Here is a 20,238-nt window from a genome sequence, read left to right as displayed (position 1 = left end):
TTCTCAGGATACAAAATTAATAACTCGAAATCAGAAATTTTATGGCTACACCGTAAAACTAATGCCCACACAGACTTATATCCCTTTCAAGCGGTAGACTCACATTTAACCTACCTGGGTATTCACATCTCCGCAAACCCACAGCAATGGTATTCTCATAACTTTTCCCCCCTGATTATGCAAATTAAGCAAGACCTGACCACTTGGCAAAACTTGCCGCTATCTTTAATGGGTAGAGTCCACGTCATCAAGATGATGATTCTCCCCAAACTTCTGTATCCTTTACAGATGCTCCCCTTACTACTCAGACGAGAAAGACCTGGCCTACTTAAATACCATAGTCCGAAACTTTCTTTGGAAAGGTGGTAAACCGCAAATAGGAATTCATAAATTATATCTCCCCTATTCGCAAGGGGGACTAGGCTTACCAAATTTCTTATATTATAATTAGGCCTCTTTAGCAAAACTGGCATTGGATTGGAAACTAAATATGCAGCACTTCTCTAGTGCACATCTGGAACAAGCCTCGCTGCCTCAAGTGTCTCCCGCCTTTTTGCCACATGCTGCCCTATCTGAACTACCAGTGATTATACAGCATCACCCTATGTTTAGGGATGTGCTTTTGGGATGGAGGGCTATGACCAGGGCATTAGCATGGGACCCTGCCCACATGAAATACCTCCCTATTGTAGGAAACTTGAGATTCCAACCTGGCGTGTTGTACCCCATCTTCCGCACTTGGAGGGATCGGGGTATAGACAATATTGATAAACTATTAGATTACACTACTAAATCTGTTCTACCTTATGATGTTGTTTGTAGAAAATTTCTAATCCCTTATACTAACAGATTTGCCTATTTTCAAGCACGACACTACATAAACCACATTTTACATAACTGTAAGTCGTTCTGGCTATCTTCGCCTCTGACTCGCACCATTGCACATTTTCTGGCACATGACTCTACTATGCTGACACCCCTCTTCAACACTTGGCATAGGAAACTACCTAACTTACCCTCAGGGAAAACTATACTTGACAGTCTTACTCTCACCTGGACTGCGACTTTAGCGGCTGACCTCAGAGAATTACAGATACAGGTTATATACCAAGACTACATTACTCCCAGGAGGCTGAGTAAATGGAGAACACACTTTTCAAATGTGTGTGGTAAATACTCCTACCCAAACCCTGACTTTCTGCACTACATATGGTACTGCCCCAAGGTTCGAAAATTTTGGAACCAAGTTTCGTTTTGGCTTTGGCTGCAGGTGTTATTTTTAAATCAACTACCAGCCCCAAAACAAGATAGGAAACTCCTTATAAATGTTATACTGTTGGCAAGGAAATGTATTTTTAGAAAATGGCTTCACAACAGAGCCCCGTCAGTTGGCTCTTTTAAACAGCTGCTATTGAAAACGCTGTTTGAACAGTATGACACTTTGTATGATGTTAGGGTGAGGGTAGCTCGCTTTATTATGAAGTGGAGGCTCTTCCTAGAGTCTTTAGATCCCCCGACCCAAAGACAGATACTATACCCATTTAAGAACACTATCTATATGCTTGAAGCGAACCTCAGGGGCGAGTGGAATGTCTGGTAGAGAAGACGGTGGGATGGGGGGAGAAGGGAGACGGGAGAGTTGCTTTTACCTTTTTCTCAAGTTCACTTAATGTTCTTAAGGCTAGAATTGTTATTTGATGTGACACATGACAAAGTTTGTTTTGATGTTTGTTTGATTCTGTCATCTCGCAGATAATAGAAAATAGTATTATCCTGGGATCCATGTTAGGCCTAGGGTACTTTATATCTCAAAGGTTTTATATAATGATTAAAAAAAATAAAATGGTGCAACAGGTACTATGACCACTGCCTGCCTCACATGTGGGGAATGTCTTCTGGGACTCTTAACCAACTAAGTATGTTTCCTGCAATTGTGCAACTATGTAACTGATTTACTGTGACTGTGTAAGTTGGATTATACTTTTGTGTACCTGATGCCGAATAAAATAAAAGTTTTAAAAAAAATAAATAATAAAAGGATGATTATAGCAAAAAAAAAAAAAAAACTGTGGCCTAGATCAAATACCTTGGATTGTCTACTTAAAAAAATATATAGTTTTGTCAGGTAATTTAAAAAACAATTCTGTTTAAATGCAAAAAATTCTCCGGTATTTTTGCTTCTTCTCTGAACTTTCCAGTAATGAAGGTGTTAAAATTGCATGCCCTATCTCAGTGATTTTTAACCTTTTTTTTGCCGTGGCACACTTTTTTACATTAAAAAATCCTGTGGCACACCACCATCCCAAAATTTTGAAAAAATCACACATTGTAGCCTAATACAGCATATATATATATATATACACATACACACAAACACACACATACTGTATGTATTGTGCTGTTATGCCATGCCTCCTACAAGCTACCCCTGCACTGGGAGTAAAAAACAAGCAAAGTTTAAAAAATATGTCACACTGTTGTCAGTCTGCCGTGGTACACTTGAGGATCTCTCACGGCACACTAGTGTGCCACGGCACACTGGTTGAAAAACACTGCCCTATCTGAATCATGAAAGTTTAATTTTGACTTGACTGTCCCTTTTATGTATGAGTGAGGTGGGCAGGGTATTTATAGACTGTTGAGGTTTGGGAAACTTTGCCTCCTCCTGGTAGGAATGTATATTCCATCAGTAACCAGCTCGTTAACTCTCGCCACCTATATGAAAGAAATAACAATAAATAGGAATTTTTTTGCAGTTTCATTTGATAACCATTTCTACAAAACTAGTGTAGCTAAAGTAATTTACAGCAGATATAGACCAAATATAATACAAGTATGGAATTAAATTTGCTATGCTTTGTAAACTTAAAGGGACATTAATCACTTTGAGATGGTAATATAAAATGATAAATCGTATCTATAAAAAAAACAACTCTGCAATGTAATTTTATTATTAATTTTGAGGCATCCAGTGAGCCCAATAGCCTCATGCATTGGAGCATGCCAGTATCTAGACTCCATTTTAATCCAGTCTCATCGATCGCTAGCCTATGGTGTCCTCTCTAATGCTATTTCGGCAATAGGCACTCAACATGGTTTTTGGATAGTTTTTTTTTTATTATAGATTCATTTATTTTGAGTGCAGATATTTTGTAATTCAATACCTTATTGCTGATCTATTTAATTTGATATATTTTAGTGTGGCATAATGCATAACAAGGATTTAGCAGATTACAGCAAATATGTAGCTTATTTCCTTAGACTGTACCTCTGAATAATAAGACAATTCCATTCATTATCATATAATAGTTACTGTTGCTGATTTTTATGGGTAACCTACCTAATTTCAGATATCACATGATTTATAAAGTTGGAACCTAGAAACAATGTGCATTAAGTATAACAAATGGTCTATAATTCTCATATAAATAGTGGAGTAATTCTTTAAAGTATTAGACTGTACAGCTCCTCATGATTTGTAAAGTGTGTGTTCTTATATTTGCTTTGTTTTATTTTTTATTAATAGCAAATTGGAATTGCAAGAGAAGGGGATTTACTCACTAAAGAACGACTGTGCTGTGGTCTATCAATGTTTGAAGTCATCCTATCCCGAGTCAGGACCTTTTTAGATGACCCTATCTGGCGGGGACCACTTCCCAGCAATGGTGTTATGCATGTGGATGAGTGTGTTGAGTTCCACCGACTTTGGAGCGCGATGCAGTTTGTTTATTGTATCCCAGTGGGGGCACATGAGTTCACTGTGGAGTAAGTGACATTCATACACAGTTCTGAGTCTATAAATGTAGATTTGTTGCTTCTTTTTCATTCTGCTTATTGTATTTCTTCAGATTGATCTGATAAATGTTGTTTTCCATTGCTTTTAAAATAAATGGCTTTGTGTTTATACTCTAAATGGAGACTTTTCCTTTGATAGCTGAAAGTGTTCCTTAAAATTTCTTTATTTCAGAAAGTGCAAATGTGACTTTTTAAAATTGGAATTTGACACAACCAATGGACAGTGATTCTGAAATACAAGTTTATGTACTTTAATATATATATATTGTTTTATTTTTTTTGAGGGGGTTAGTTATAGCATACACAATAAATCAGATATCACAAATAGTGAGACATCATATATAATTATAGAATCTGTCAGTCAAATTTAAAAAATAGTATATGTATATTATAAAAATAAACCACTAATTTTTAATAATACTATTCTATTATATGAAAGTTCCAATCCTTTTCCTAGTGAGGCGGCTTATGAGCTAATGATTAACGATATTCTAGATGGAGAGAAACTAAACCACATATACTTTCAACTGTTATTGTATTTAGGAATTACTCTACTCTTTAGGGCCACTCATGGACTTCTTACCACATACAATAACTGAGCCAACATGAGAAATTATCTTTTAAATAGTTCATATCAAAGAAGGCAATACTTACTGTATGGCATTGGCTGACAAGTGCTTTGTAGGTGCTAAACAATAAACTCTTAGTCTAAATGCAAGAATGGAGTGAATGGAATATTGCCTAAAGAGAACAAACAGTACTGTAGAATGCATCAGATCCCTGATCATCATAGTGAGAGTGTTGAGAAGGTCTTTCTTATGACAGAGTAATCTGCCCTTCATTAAAACCCATCTTGCTTATGCGCCAAGAATAAATAAGACCCAATATCTGCATGCCAGAATACCAGAGTTTGTACTGGGGGAACATCACGGGTATTAATTTCCTTTTGAAATCTAGCCAGTAGCTTTAGTATAGAGAAAGTGTTAGTAGGGGAGATAATCCACCAGCGCTAACTAATAAGGACCTATAGCTCCTAATACCAATGGGTCCCTAGTTACCCATAAGAAAAATGCTAAGATAAAGTGGTTTTGGTAGGAGCGCCAAGGGAGGCTGGCTCAAGGTTTGAGTTGGACTCAAACGTCACTAGGATCCAATAATGAATATTCTAAAGCAGTATATATATATATATAATGTGGATGGAAACCTAATAACAGGATGGGTGACCTGGAGATTGTGTCTATACAAATTTATTACACATATATTATATTCAAATCACATAAGGAATTAAAAATTAAACATTAGACATGATAGATATAAAAGACATGGATCCATGTTAACATGTACACATAAAAATAACAATAAAAATGCTAAAAGTAATCTAGAGATGTAGCGTCTATAAACTACAACAGATATCTTGATAATAACTAAAAGTGGTTGGACTCTTAGATACAAGGTAGTGTTAATTGAGAACACTCCAAGTGTTGATTTGCTATGATTAGTGGATGATTGGGATTTCTTCAAAAAAATATACAATAGATACAACAATAGATACAATAAAAATACTAATGTAATATTATAAAAATAAAATTTAAATTTTTTTTTGGAATCAAACGTTTTGTGTGGGTATAAATAATGTCAATTTCCGTTAGTCCATCTTTGGTCCCAAACAGACAGTCAATTGATAAAGTAGTGTAAATATCCAGTGAGACGTGAAGCAAATCCTAGTTCAAATCGTGAAAAATTAGAAGTCAAAAATCAAAAAAATATTCCAAAAGATAAAATATCAAAAAGTGGATTGAAAAATCAAAAAGTAAATAAAGTAGTCACAAAATCCACTGTCGTGGTGTAGTGCTTCCAAACTTTAAAAATAGTGCAAAACCTTGTGAGTGATCAAATAATCCTTGAAAGGAATCGATAAAAAATAGAAAATAATAATAATATCCTAAAAACCTGTGAAAGAAAAGATATACAACATAGAGTAGTATTGCATATGATAAATTTAAAACAATGAAAAGTATTTCACCATATAAGCTTATATGGTGAGATACTTTTCATTGTTTGAGTCCAACTCAAACCTTGACCCAGCCTCCCTTGGCGCTCCTACCAAAACCACTTTTGCTTTAGTATAGAGAAGCAGATGTTGTGATAAGTAATAGTCATCTGGTGGTCTCCTGCTAGCTTTGTTAAACAGCAGCTCTCCTCCATGCTCATGACGAAACTTTAGAACAATGTAGACTCTACTTCGGATTTAGAAACAAAGGCAAATAACTGTACTTTGTAGCCTCACTGTCACTGCCAGCATTGCTTCTGGCTTTGATCCTCAATTCCTGACTTCCTCTTTAAAAAGGCTGCCATCTTTTTGGTCAACCAAAAGTGTCCTTATACTTTAAAGACATTTTAAGAAGCATCTTCGGATACCAAGGCAAAGTCTCAGCTTAGCGTATAACACAGTTATACAGATTGTGAGGCACTTTCGAATGTGCAATTATAAATATATTTTAATTTCTTATACAGATTATATACTATGAAACTTTGCAGTCTCTCTGTAATTCACTTCAAACCTTTCTGCTTCTTGTGGTACAGGCAATGCTTTGGAGATGGATTGCACTGGGCTGGATGCATGATTATAGTACTTTTGGGACAGCATCGCCGATATGATGTCTTAGACTTCTGCTACCATCTACTGAAGGTCCAGAAACATGATGGCAAAGATGAAGTCATAAAGAATGTGGTATGTGTTCCTTGTTTATTGGTTAATTTCACAGTTGTCTGACTTTTTATTGTAATGCTATAAATCTTTCATGAGTTGTAGTTATGTTGCCCATGTTATGGGAAGTAAATTTTGGATCAAGCTCCAAACAAAACATAAAAGGGGAAATTAAACCATAAATACATTTTTAGACATAATGATTTATTTAAAGCAAAGATTAGCCTTAGTAGAATAAGTAGATGTACTTTTTAGAATTTTTAGTTGTTTATAGAAACTAAAGCTTTACACTCATTTCTTCAATATTTAAAATACTCTAGTTATTATAAAGTAATAGGGGTGCTGCCATTTTAGGGACAGATATAAAATTGGGCTATATAATAGTTTGTACAAACAAGGCTGGGTGGAAACCCTGTTAGATAATCTTATGTTCATCCCAGCAGGAAAGAGATGACAGGAAAATTTAAGTTCAAACATGGTGGCACAAATTACTTTTATAGAAACTCAGTGGAATTTAGAAAAGGGAACAAAATACATAATCAAAGAATATTATAACTAAACATAAATAAATATGTAAATAATCTAAATGTGAGTAATGCTAATGAGCAGTTGTATTATGGGTTGAATAAAACAAAAAAATAACTAAAGATTGCAAGGTGTTGTGAACACCATATTTCTTTCATGTAATTGGCAAGAGTCCATGAGCTAGTGACGAATTGGATATACATTCCTACCAGGAGGGGCAAAGTTTCCCAAACTTCAAAATGCTTATAAATACACCCCCCACCACACCCACAATTCAGTTTTACAAAGTTTGCCTCCTATGGAGGTGGTGAAGTAAGTTTGTGCTAGATTTCTACGTTGATATGCACTTCTCAGCATGCTGAAGCCCAGTTCCTCTCAGAGTGCAGTGAATGACAGAGGGATGTGAAGGGAGTATTACCTATTGAATACAATGGTCATCCTAACGGGGATCTATTTCATAGGTTCTCTGTTATCGGTCGTAGAGATTCATCTCCTACCTCCCTTTTCAGATTGACGATATACTCTTATATACCATTACCTCTACTGATTCTCGTTTCAGTACTGGTTTGGCTATCTACTTTATGTAGATGAGTGTCTTTTGGTAAGTATGTTTTCTCTTGCAAGGTGTATCCAGTCCACGGCTTCATCCTTTACTTGTGGGATATTCTCATTCCCTACAGGAAGTGGCAAAGGGAGCACACAGCAGAGCTGTCCATATAGCTCCCCCTCTAGCTCCGCCCCCCAGTCATTCTCTTTGCCGGCTCTGACAGCAGGGCCACTCTGCGGAAGGGTAAAGTGAATGTGGTGTTAGACTTGTCTCCTCAGATACAATTGGACCAGAGACTCTCTTCTCTGGTGGTTGTCTCAGGATCATCTGTCTCAGGGAACATGTTTCCGCAGACCAGAATGGATCATTGTAACGACCGATGCCAGTCTGTTAGGCTGGGTTGCAGTCTGGGACTCCCTGAAAGCTCAGGGCCTATGATCTCGGGAAGAATCTCTTCTCCCGATAAACATTTTGGAACTGAGATCGATCTTCAATGCGCTTCAGGCATGGCCTCAACTAGCTGCAGCCAAATTCATCAGATTTCAGTTGGACAACATCACAACTGTAGCTTACATCAATCATCAGGGGGGAATGAAGAGTTCCTTAGCGATAAAGGAAGTCTCCAAAATAATCAGGTGGGCGGAGGATCACTCCTGCCATCTCTCAGCAATTCACATCCCAGGAGTGGACAACTGGGAAGCGGATTTTCTAAGTCGTCAGACTTTTCACCCGGGGGAGTGGGAACTCCACCCAGAGGTTTTTGCTCAGCTGACTCAGCTATGGGGCACTCCAGAATTGGATCTAATGGCGTCCCGTCAGAACACCAAACTTCCTCTCTACGTATCCAGGTCCAGGGACCTCAAGGCGGTATTGATAGATGCTCTAGCAGCGCCTTGGTCCTTCAATCTGGCTTATGTCTTTCCACCATTTCCTCTTCTCTCTCGTCTGGTCGCCAGAATCAAGCAGGAGAAGGCTTCGGTGATTCTGATAGCGCCTGCGTGGCCATGCAGGACTTGGTATGCAGACCTAGTGGACATGTCATCTGTTCCACCATGGACACTGCCATTGAGGCAGGATCTTCTAATACAGGGTCCATTCAAGCATCCAAATCTAGTTTCTCTGCGTCTGACTGCTTGGAGATTGAACGCTTAATTCTATCAAAGCGTGGTTTCTCTGAGTCAGTTATAGATACTCTGATTCAGGCTAGAAAACCTGTCACCAGGAAAATCTACCATAAGATATGGCGAAAATATCTTTGTTGGTGTGAATCCAAGGGTTACTCATGGAGTAAGATTAGGATTCCCAGAATATTATCTTTTCTCCAAGAAGGATTGGATAAAGGATTGTCAGCTAGTTCCTTAAAGGGACAGGCTTAGTAATAGCTTTGCATGACATTGAAAAATTTTGTTTTTTAATAAAACGTTTACTGGCATGTTATTCGTTTTTTGTGAGGTACTTTGGTGATAAATCGCTTTGGGCATGATTTTTTCCACATGGCTAACATATTTTTCTGCATGGAAACCGTTATATCAGGGCTCCCACTGTTGTGATTGGAGTGGGAGGGCCCTTGTTTTAGCGCCTTGTTGCGCAGTTAAAATTATTGCACAGTCTTTCTGCTTCTTCCTCCTTGATCCAGGACGTCTCTAGAGAGCTCAGGGGTCTGCAAATTTCATTTGTGAGGGAGGTAATCAGTCACAGCAGATCTGTGACAGTGTGCTAACTGTGATTAAAAGCGTTAAATCTTAATTGATATCTGTTTTATCCGTTTTGGGTATCGAGGGGTTAATCATCCTTTTGCTAATGGGTGCAATCCTCTGCTAATAGTACACTTCTTGTTAAGAATTGTTTAATTATATCTGTATTTTTGAAGCGCTGCAGCGTTTTTTATATTGCTTGTAAAACTTATTGAAAGTGATTTCCAAGCTTGTTAGTTTCATTGCTAAGTCTGTTTTAAACATGTCTGATTCAGAGGAAACTGTTTGTTCATCATGTTCAAAAGCCAATGTGGAGCCCAATAGAACGATGTGTACCAATTGTATTGATATTGCTTTGAATAAAAGTCAATCTGTACCGATAAAGAAGCTATCACCAGACAACGAGGGGGAAGTTATGCCGCCTAACTCTCCTCACGTGTCAGTACCTGCGTCTCCCGCTCGGGAGATGCGTAGGATTGAGACACCTAGTACATCTAGGCCCTTACAAATCACTTTACATGATATGGCTAATGTTATGAAAGAAGTATTATATAATATGCCCGAATTAAGGGGCAAACGCGATAGCTCTGGGTTAAGGACAGAGCGCGCTGATGACACGAGAGCCATGTCTGATACTGCGTCACAACTTGCAGAACATGAGGACGGTGAGCTTCATTCTGTCGGTGACGGTTCTGATTCGTGGAGACCGGATTCAGAAATTTCAAATTTTAAATTTAAGCTTGAGAACCTCCGTGTGTTACTAGGGGAGGTATTAGCGGCTCTGAATGACTGCGACACGGTGGCAATTCCAGAGAAATTGTGTAGGTTGGATAGATACTATGCGGTACCGGTGTGTACTGACGTTTTTCCTATACCAAAAAGACTTACAGAAATTATCAGTAAGGAGTGGGATAGACCCGGTGTGCCTTTTTCCCCTCCCCCGATATTTAGAAAAATGTTCCCTATAGACGCCACCACACGAGACTTATGGCAGACGGTCCCTAAGGTGGAGGGAGCAGTTTCTACGTTAGCCAAGCGTACCACTATCCCGGTGGAGGATAGCTGTGCTTTCTCAGATCCAATGGATAAAAAATTAGAGGGTTATCTTAAGAAAATGTTTGTTCAACAGGGTTTTATATTGCAGCCTCTTGCATGCATTGCGCCTGTCACGGCTGCAGCGGCATTCTGGTTTGAGTCTCTGGAAGAGGCGATTCGCACAGAGCCGTTGGATGAGGCCTTGAGCAAAGTTAGAACCCTTAAGCAAGCTAATGCGTTTGTTTCAGATGCCGTAGTACATCTAACCAAACTTACGGCAAAAAATTCCGGATTCGCCATACAGGCGCGCAGAGCGCTCTGGCTTAAATCCTGGTCTGCGGATGTAACTTCCAAGTCTAAACTACTTAACATTCCTTTCAAAGGGCAGACCTTATTCGGGCCCGGCTTGAAGGAAATTATTGCTGACATTACGGGAGGTAAGGGCCACGCCCTTCCTCAGGACAGGGCCAAACCAAAGGCCAAACAGTCTAATTTTCGTGCCTTTCGTAACTTCAAGGCAGGAGCAGCATCGACTTCCTCCGCTCCAAAACAGGAAGGAACTACTGCTCGTTACAGACAAGGTTGGAAAGGCAACCAGTCATGGAACAAGGGCAAGCAGGCCAGAAAGCCTACTCCCGCCCCTAAGACAGCATGAAGTCAGAGCCCCCTATCCAGAGACGGATTTAGTGGGGGGCAGACTTTCTATCTTTGCCCAGGCTTGGGCAAGAGATGTGCAGGATCCCTGGACGTTAAAGATTATATCTCAGGGATACCTTCTGGATTTCAAATCCTCTCCTCCACAAGGGAGGTTCCATCTTTCGAGGTTATTGACAAACCTAGTAAAGAGAGAGGCATTTCTACAATGTGTACAAGACCTCTTAATCATGGGGGTGATCCACTCAGTTCCGCGATCGGAACAGGGACAAGGATTTTACTCAAATCTATTTGTGGTTCCCAAAAAAGAGGGAACCTTCAGACCAATCTTGGACTTAAAGATCTTAAACAAATTCCTAAGGGTACCATCGTTCAAGATGGAAACCATTCGAACCATCCTACCCATGATCCAAGAGGGTCAATATATGACCACGGTGGACTTAAAGGATGCTTACCTTCATATACCGATTCACAAAGATCATTATCGGTACCTGAGGTTTGCCTTTCTAGACAGGCATTACCAGTTTGTGGCTCTTCCCTTCGGGTTAGCCACGGCCCCAAGAATTTTTACGAAGGTTCTGGGCTCACTTCTGGCGGTACTAAGACCACGAGGCATAGCCGTGGCTCCGTACCTAGACGACATTCTGATACAAGCGTCAAGTTTTCAGAATGCAAAGTCTCATACAGAGATAGTTCTAGCATTTCTGAGGTCGCATGGGTGGAAAGTGAAAGTGGAAAAGAGTTCTCTGTTACCACTCACACGGGTTCCTTTTCTAGGGACTCTTATAGATTCTGTAGAGATGAAGATTTACCTGACGGAGTCCAGGTTATCAAAGATTCTCAATGCTTGCCGTGTCCTTCATTCCATTCCAAGCCCATCGGTAGCTCAGTGCATGGAGGTAATCGGCTTAATGGTAGCGGCAATGGACATAGTGCCATTTGCACGCCTGCATCTCAGACCGCTGCAACTATGCATGCTCAGTCAATGGAACGGGGATTACTCAGATCTGTCCCCTTTGCTAAATCTGGACCAGGAGACCAGAGATTCGCTTCTCTGGTGGTTGTCGCCGGTTCATCTGTCCAAAGGAATGACCTTTCGCAGGCCAGATTGGACGATTGTAACAACGGATGCCAGCCTTCTAGGCTGGGGAGCAGTCTGGAATTCCCTGAAGGCTCAGGGATCGTGGACTCAGGAGGAGAAACTCCTCCCAATAAACATTCTAGAATTAAGAGCAATATTCAATGCTCTTCTGGCTTGGCCTCAGTTAGCAAACCTGAGGTTCATCAGATTTCAGTCGGACAATATCACAACTGTGGCTTACATCAATCATCAAGGGGGAACCAGGAGTTCCCTAGCGATGTTGGAAGTCTTGAAGATAATTCGCTGGGCAGAGTCTCACTCTTGCCACCTGTCAGCGATTCACATCCCAGGTGTAGAGAACTGGGAGGCGGATTTCCTAAGTCGCCAGACTTTTCATCCGGGAGAGTGGGAACTTCACCCGGAGGTATTTGCTCAACTGATTCGTCGTTGGGGCAAACCGGATCTGGATCTCATGGCATCTCGCCAGAACGCGAAGCTTCCTTGTTACGGGTCCAGGGACCCGGGAGCGGTGCTGGTAGATGCATTAGCAGCCCCTTGGGTTTTCAACATAGCTTATGTGTTTCCACCATTTCCGTTGCTACCTCGGCTGATTGCCAGGATCAAACAGGAGAGGGCATCGGTAATTCTGATAGCGCCTGCGTGGCCACGCAGGACCTGGTATGCAGACCTAGTGGACATGTCGTCCTGTCCACCATGGTCTCTTCCTCTGAGGCAGGACCTTCTAATTCAGGGTCCTTTCAACCATCTAAACCTAATTTCTCTGAGGCTGACTGCCTGGAAATTGAACGCTTGATTCTATCAAAGCGTGGGTTTTCGGATTCGGTTATTGATACATTAATACAGGCTCGGAAACCTGTGACAAGAAAAATTTACCATAAGATATGGCGTAAATATTTATATTGGTGCGAATCCAAGAGTTACTCATGGAGTAAGGTTAGGATTCCTAGGATATTAGCTTTTCTACAAGAGGGTTTAGAAAAGGGTTTATCCGCTAGTTCGCTAAAGGGACAGATTTCAGCTCTGTCTATTCTTTTACACAAACGTCTGGCAGAGCATCCAGACGTCCAGGCCTTTTTTCAGGCTTTGGCTAGAATTAAGCCTGTGTTTAAAGCTGTTGCTCCTCCGTGGAGCTTAAACTTGGTTCTTAAAGTTCTTCAGGGTGTTCCGTTTGAAACCCTTCATTCCATTGATATTAAGCTTTTATCTTGGAAAGTTTTGTTTTTGATGGCTATTTCCTCGGCTCGAAGAGTATCTGAGTTATCTGCCTTACATTGTGATTCTCCTTATCTGATCTTTCATTCAGATAAGGTACTTCTGCGTACTAAACCTGGGTTTTTACCTAAGGTTGTTTCTAACAGGAATATCAATCAAGAGATTGTTGTTCCATCATTATGTCCTAATCCTTCTTCAAAGAAGGAACGTCTTTTGCATAATCTAGACGTGGTCCGTGCTCTGAAGTTCTACTTACAGGCAACTAAAGATTTTAGACAAACTTCTTCTCTGTTTGTCGTTTACTATGGACAGAGGAGAGGTCAAAAGGCTTCGGCTACCTCTCTCTCTTTTTGGCTTCGTAGCATAATACGTTTAGCCTATGAGACTGCTGGACAGCAGCCTCCTGAAAGAATTACAGCTCATTCCACTAGAGCTGTGGCCTCCACCTGGGCCTTTAAGAATGAGGCCTCTGTTGAACAGATTTGCAAGGCTGCAACTTGGTCTTCACTTCATACTTTTTCCAAATTTTACAAATTTGACACTTTCGCTTCTTCGGAGGCTGGTTTTGGGAGAAAGGTTCTACAGGCAGTGGTTCCTTCTGTTTAATGTTCCTGCCTTGTCCCTCCCATCATCCGTGTACTTAGCTTTGGTATTGGTATCCCATAAGTAATGGATGACCCGTGGACTGAACACACTTAACAAGAGAAAACATAATTTATGCTTACCTGATAAATTTATTTCTCTTGTAGTGTGTTCAGTCCACGGCCCGCCCTGTCTTTTTTTTTAAGGCAGGTTCTAAATTTTAAAATTATAACTCCAGTCACCACTGCACCTTATAGTTTCTCCTTTCTCGTCTTGTTTCGGTCGAATGACTGGATATGACATGTGAGGGGAGGAGCTATATAGCAGCTCTGCTTGGGTGATCCTCTTGCAACTTCCTGTTGGGAAGGAGAATATATCCCATAAGTAATGGATGACCCGTGGACTGAACACACTACAAGAGAAATAAATTTATCAGGTAAGCATAAATTATGTTTTACAAGCAGCTAAAGACTTCAGACAAACATCATCCTTGTTTGTCATTTATTCTGGTAAGAGGAGAGGTCAGAAAGCGACTGCTACCTCTCTTTCCTTCTGGCTGAAAAGCATCATCAGGTTGGCTTATGAGACTGCTGGCCAGCAGCCTCCTGAACAAATTACTGCTCATTCTACCAGAGCTGTGGCTTCCACTTGAGCTTTCAAGAATGAGGCTTCTGTTGAACAGATTTGGAAGGCAGCGACTTGGTCTTCACTGCATACCTTTGCCAAATTTTACAAATTCGATACTTTTTGCTTCTTCGGAGGCTATTTTTGGGAGAACGGTTTTGCAAGCAGTGGTGCCTTCCGTTTAAGGTACCTGTCTTGTTCCCTCCCTTCATCCGTGTCCTAAAGCTTTGGTATTGGTATCCCACAAGTAAAGGATGAAGCCGTGGACTGGATACACCTTGCAAGAGAAAACAGAATTATGCTTACCTGATAAATTACTTTCTCTTGCGGTGTATCCAGTCCACGGCCTGCCCTGGCAATTAAGTCAGGTAAATAATTTTTTTGTTTAAACTACAGTCACCACTGCACCCTATGGTTTCTCCTTTTTCTCCTAACCTTCGGTCGAATGACTGGGGGGCGGAGCTAGAGGGGGAGCTATATGGACAGCTCTGCTGTGTGCTCTCTTTGCCACTTCCTGTAGGGAATGAGAATATCCCACAAGTAAAGGATGGATACACCGCAAGAGAAAGTAATTTATCAGGTAAGCATAAATTCTGTTTTCTTTTATTTAAGACACTCTCAGCTATGGTTTTGCACTTTATATGTAAAGTTCTAAATATATGTTTTGTACTTATATTTGCCATGATTCCGGTTAATCAGTATATTTCCTTCTTACAGACTGTCAGTTTCATTTTGGGAAATGCATATAATAAAAAAAAAAAAAAAAAAAATTCTTACCTGAAAATTTTTCAAATTGACTTTCTTTTCTAAATTGCGGGCTGTTAGGCTCACGGGAGCGCAAAATCTTATAATTTATTGCGTCATTTTTGGAGCGAGAATTACGTTTTTTGACGTCATTTCGTCATTTCCGGCGTCTTAGTTGGCGCCGAGAGTTTTCACGTAGTTGCGTCATCTATGACGCTCGTGTTTGTTGCAGACGTTCTTGGCGCCAAAAAATATTTTGTCAGTTGTGGGTGTCATACTTGGCGCCAGATTTTTGGCATTATTTAAGTCCTTATTTCGTTTTGCTTCTGATTTCCAGAGGCTTATTCTGTTTGCATTTTTTCCCATTCCTGAAACTGTCATATAAGGAAATTGATAATTTTGCTTTATATGTTGTTTTTTTCTATTACATATTGCAAGATGTCTCAATCTGACCCTGTCTCAGAATCTACTTCTGGAATGCTGCTGCCTGATGTCGGTTCTACCAAAGCTAAGTGCATTTGTTGTAAACTTGTGGTAACTGTTCCTCCGGCAGTAGTTTGTTTTAGTTGTCATGATAAACTATTAGTAGTAATCCATTACCTGTTGTTGTTCCTTCAACATCTAATGTTCAGGATATTTCTGTTAATGTGAGAGAATTTGTTTCTAATTCTATTCAGAAGGCTCTGTCTGTTATACCACCTTCTAATAAACGTAAAAGGTCTTTTAAAACTTCTCATAAATTCGATGAATTTTTAAATGACCGACAGCATTCTGATTTATCTATCTCTGATGAGGATCTATCTGGTTCAGAGGATTCTGCCTCAGATATTGACACTGACAAATCTTCATACTTATTTAAAATGGAGTATATTCGTTCCTTATTAAGAGGTGTTGATTGCATTAGATATGGAGGAGACTAGTCCTCTTGATATTAAAACCAGTAAACGTTTAAATTCGTTTTTTTAAACCTCATGTAGTTATTCCAGAGGTTTTTCCATTTCCTGATGCTATTTCAGATGTAATTTCTAGGGAATGGAATAGTCTGGGTTCTTCATTTTCTCCTTCAAGGTTTAAGAAACTGTATCCTTTGCCGACTGATAGATTGGAGTTTTGGGAAAAGATCCCCAAAGTTGATGGGGCCATCTCTACTCTTGCAAAGCGTACTACTATTCCTACGGCAGATAGTACTTCTTTTAAAGATCCTTTAGATAGGAAGCTTCAATCTTATCTAAGGAAGGCTTATTTATGTTCAGGTCATCTTCTTAGGGCTGCTATTTCTTTGGCTGATGTTGCTGTGGCATCAACTTTTTGGTTGGAAACTTTAGCGCAACAAGTACCAGATCCTAATGTGTATAGCATTGTTAAGCTAATTCAACATGCTAATAATTTCATTTGTGATGCTATTTTTTATATCATTAGAATTGATGTCAGGTATATGTCTATATTTTAGCTAGAAGAGCTATATGGCTTAAATCTTGGAATGCTGATATGACTTCTAAATCAACGTTGCTATCTTTCTTTCCAAGGTAATAAATTATTTGGTTCTCAGTTGAATTCTATTATTTCAACTGTCACTGGGGGGAAGGGAGCTTTTTTGCCTCAGGATAAAAAATCTAAGGGTAAATTTAGGGCTGCTAACCGTTTTCGTTCCTTTCGTCTGAATAAGGAACAGAAACCTGACCCTTCCCCAGCGCAGCTGGTAGGGGGCAGACTAAGATTTTACAAAGATGTTTGGATCAATTCAATCCAAAATCATTGGATTCAGAACATTGTTTCTCAAGGGTACAGAATAGGATTCAAAGTAAAGACCGCCTGTGAGAAGTTTCTTTCTCTCACGCATTCCAGTGAGCCCAGTAAAGGCTCAGGCTTTCCTGAAGTGTGTTTCAGACCTGGAGTTATTTGGGGTAATTGTGCCAGTTCCTTTTCAGGAACAGGGTCTGGGATTTTATTCAAATCTGTTCATTGTTCCAAAGAAAGAGAATTCTTTCAGACCAGTTCTGGATCTAAAAATTTTGAATCGTTATGTAAGAATACCAACATTCAAGATGGTGACTATAAGGACTATTCTGCCTTTTGTTCTGCAAGGGCATTATATGTCAACAATAGACTTACAGGATACATATCTTCATATTCCGATTCATCCAAATCACTATCAGTTTCTGAGATTCTCTTTTCTAGACAAGCATTACCAATGCGTTGCTCTGCCTTTTGGCCTAGCAACAGATCCAAGGATCTTTTCAAAGGTTCTCGTTGCCCTACTCTCTGTAATCAGAGAGCGGGGTATTGCGTTGTTTCCTTATTTGGACAATATCTTGATACTTGCTCAGTGTTTACATTCTGCAGAATCTCACACGAATCAACTAGTGTTGTTTCTTCAAAGACATGGTTGGAGGATCAATTTACCAAAAAGTTCCTTGATTCCTCAGACAAGGGTAACCTTTTTAGGATTCCAAATAGATTCAGTATTCTAACAGATAAAAGACGTCTGAAGTTGGTTTCAGCTTGTCGGAACCTTCAGTTTCAATCACTCCCTTCAGTGGCTATGTGCATGGAGGTTTTAGGTCTCATGACTGCAGCATCGGACGCGATCCCCTTTGCTCGTTTTCACATGAGACCTCTTCAGCTTTGTATGCTGAGCTAATGGTGCAGGGATTATACAAAGATATCACAATTAATATCCTTAAATCCCAATATTCGACTATCTCTGACTTGGTGGTTAGATCACCATTGTTTAGTTCAAGGGGCCTCTTTTGTTTGTCCAACCTGGACTGTGATTACAACACATGCGAGTCTTTCAGGTTGGGAAGCTGTCTGGGGATCTCTGACAGCGCAGAGGGTTTGGAAATCTCAAGAGGCGAGATTACCAATCAATATTTTAGAACTTCGTGCGATTCTCAGAGCTCTTTAGTTTTGGCCTCTTCTGAAGAGAGAACCGTTTATTTGTTTTCAGACAGACAATGTTACAACCGTAGAGCGCATGTCAATCATCAAGGTGGGACTCACAGTCATCAAGCTATGAAAGAAGTATCTCAGATACTTGCATGGGCGGAATCCAGCTCCTGTCTAATCTCTGCGGTCCATATCCCAGGTATAGACAATTGGGAAGCGGATTATCTCAGTCGCCAGACTTTACATCCGGAAGAGTGGTCTCTTCACCCAGATGTGTTTTTTCAGATTGTTCAGATGTGGGGACTTCCAGAAATAGATCTGATTGCTTCTCATCTAAACAGGAAACTTCCCAGGTATCTGTCCAGGTCCAGGAATCCTCAGGCGGAAGCAGTGGATGCGTTGTCACTTCCTTGGAGTTATCAACCTGCTTATGTCTTTCCGCCTCTAGTTCTTCTTCCAAGATTGATTTCCAAAATCATAATGGAGCGTTAATTTGTACTGCTGGTGGCTCCAGCATGGCCACACAGGTTTTGGTATGCGGATCTTGTTCGGATGTCCAGTTGCCAACCTTGGCCACTTCCGTTAAGGCCAGAATTTCTATCTCAAGGCCCAATTTTCCATCAGGATCTCAAATCATTAAATTTGAAGGTATGGAGATTGAACGCTTAGTGCTTAGTCATAGAGGTTTCTCTGACTCAGTGATTAATACTATGTTGCAGGCTCGCAAATCTGTGTCTAGAAAGATTTATTACTGAGTTTGGAAGACTTACATTTCATGGTGTTCTTCTCATAAATTCTCTTGGCATTCTTTTAGAATTCCTAGAATTTTACAGTTTCTTCAGGATGGTTTAGATAAAGGTTTGTCTGCAAGTTCCTTGAAAGGACAAATCTCTGCTCTTTCTGTTCTGTTCCACAGAAAAATTGCTAATCTTCCTGATATTCATTGTTTTGTACAGGCTTTGGTTTGTATCAAGCCTGTCATTAAGTCAATCTCTCCTCCTTGGAGTCTTAATTTGGTTTTGAGGGCTTTACAGGCTCCTCTGTTTGAGCCTATGCATTCTCTGGACATTAAATTACTTTCTTGGAAAGTATTGTTCCTTTTGGCCATCTCTTCTGCTAGAAGAGTTTCTGAATTATCTGCTCTTTCTTGTGAGTCTCCTTTTCTAATTTTTCATCAGGATAAGGCGGTTTTGCGGACTTCATTAAAATTTTTACCTAAAGTTGTGAATTCCAACAACATTAGTAGAGAAATTGTTGTCCCTTCGTTGTGTCCTAACCCTAAGAATTCTTTGGAGAGATCTTTACATTCTTTGGATGTGGTAAGAGCTTTGAAATATTATGTTGAAGCTACTAAAGATTTCAGAAAGACTTCTAGTATATTTGTTATCTTTTCTGGTTCTAGGAAAGGTCAGAAGGCTTCTGCCATTTCTTTTGCATCTTGGTTAAAGCTTTTGATTCATCATGCTTATTTGGAGTCGGGTAAATCCCCGCCTCAGAGGATTACGGCTCATTCTACTAGGTCAGTTTCTACTTCCTGGGCTTTTAAGAATGAAGCTTCTGTTGATCAGATTTGCAAATCAGCAACTTGGTCTTCTTTGCATACTTTTACTAAATTCTACCATTTTGATGTTTTCTCTTCTTCATAAGCAGTTTTTGGTAGAAAAGTACTTCAGGCAGCTGTTTCAGTTTGATTCTTCTGCTTATAATTTCAGTTTTTTTCATTATAAAGATTAAAACTTTTGATTTGGGTTGTGGATTCATTTTTCAGTGGAATTGGCTGTCTTTATTTTTATCCCTCCCTCTCTAGTGACTCTTGCGTGGAGTTCCACATCTTGGGTATTTGCTATCCCATACGTCACTAGCTCATGGACTCTTGCCAATTACATGAAAGAAAACATAATTTATGTAAGAATTTACCTGATAAATTCATTTCTTTCATATTGGCAAGAGTCCATGAGGCCCACCCTTTTTATGGTGGTTACGATTTTTTTGTATAAAGCACAATTATTCCAATTCCTTGTTGATGCTTTCGCTCCTTTCTTATCACCCCACTTCTTGGCTATTCATTAAACTGAATTGTGGGTGTGGTGGGGGGTGTATTTATAGGCATTTTGAGGTTTGAGAAACT

The 20,238-nt window shown here is 39.9% G+C and overlaps 1 protein-coding gene across 2 annotated transcripts in view; it reads left to right on the top strand.

Moving 5' to 3' along the window:
* CYFIP1 (cytoplasmic FMR1 interacting protein 1) overlaps window positions 1-20,238 on the top strand; it is a 543,505-nt gene that overhangs the window by 496,134 nt on the left and 27,133 nt on the right. For both annotated transcript variants that reach the window (XM_053707734.1, XM_053707733.1), the window contains exons 29-30: window positions 3,527-3,765; window positions 6,379-6,526. In XM_053707734.1, the coding sequence (XP_053563709.1) occupies window positions 3,527-3,765; window positions 6,379-6,526 (387 nt within the window). The remainder of the gene's footprint in view (window positions 1-3,526; window positions 3,766-6,378; window positions 6,527-20,238) is intronic.

Source organism: Bombina bombina, chromosome 3 (assembly GCF_027579735.1).
Source record: "Bombina bombina isolate aBomBom1 chromosome 3, aBomBom1.pri, whole genome shotgun sequence".
Classification (NCBI taxonomy): Eukaryota; Metazoa; Chordata; class Amphibia; order Anura; family Bombinatoridae; genus Bombina; species Bombina bombina.
Note: the sequence above shows the minus strand (reverse complement) of the source record. Positions and strands in the feature narration are given on the sequence as shown.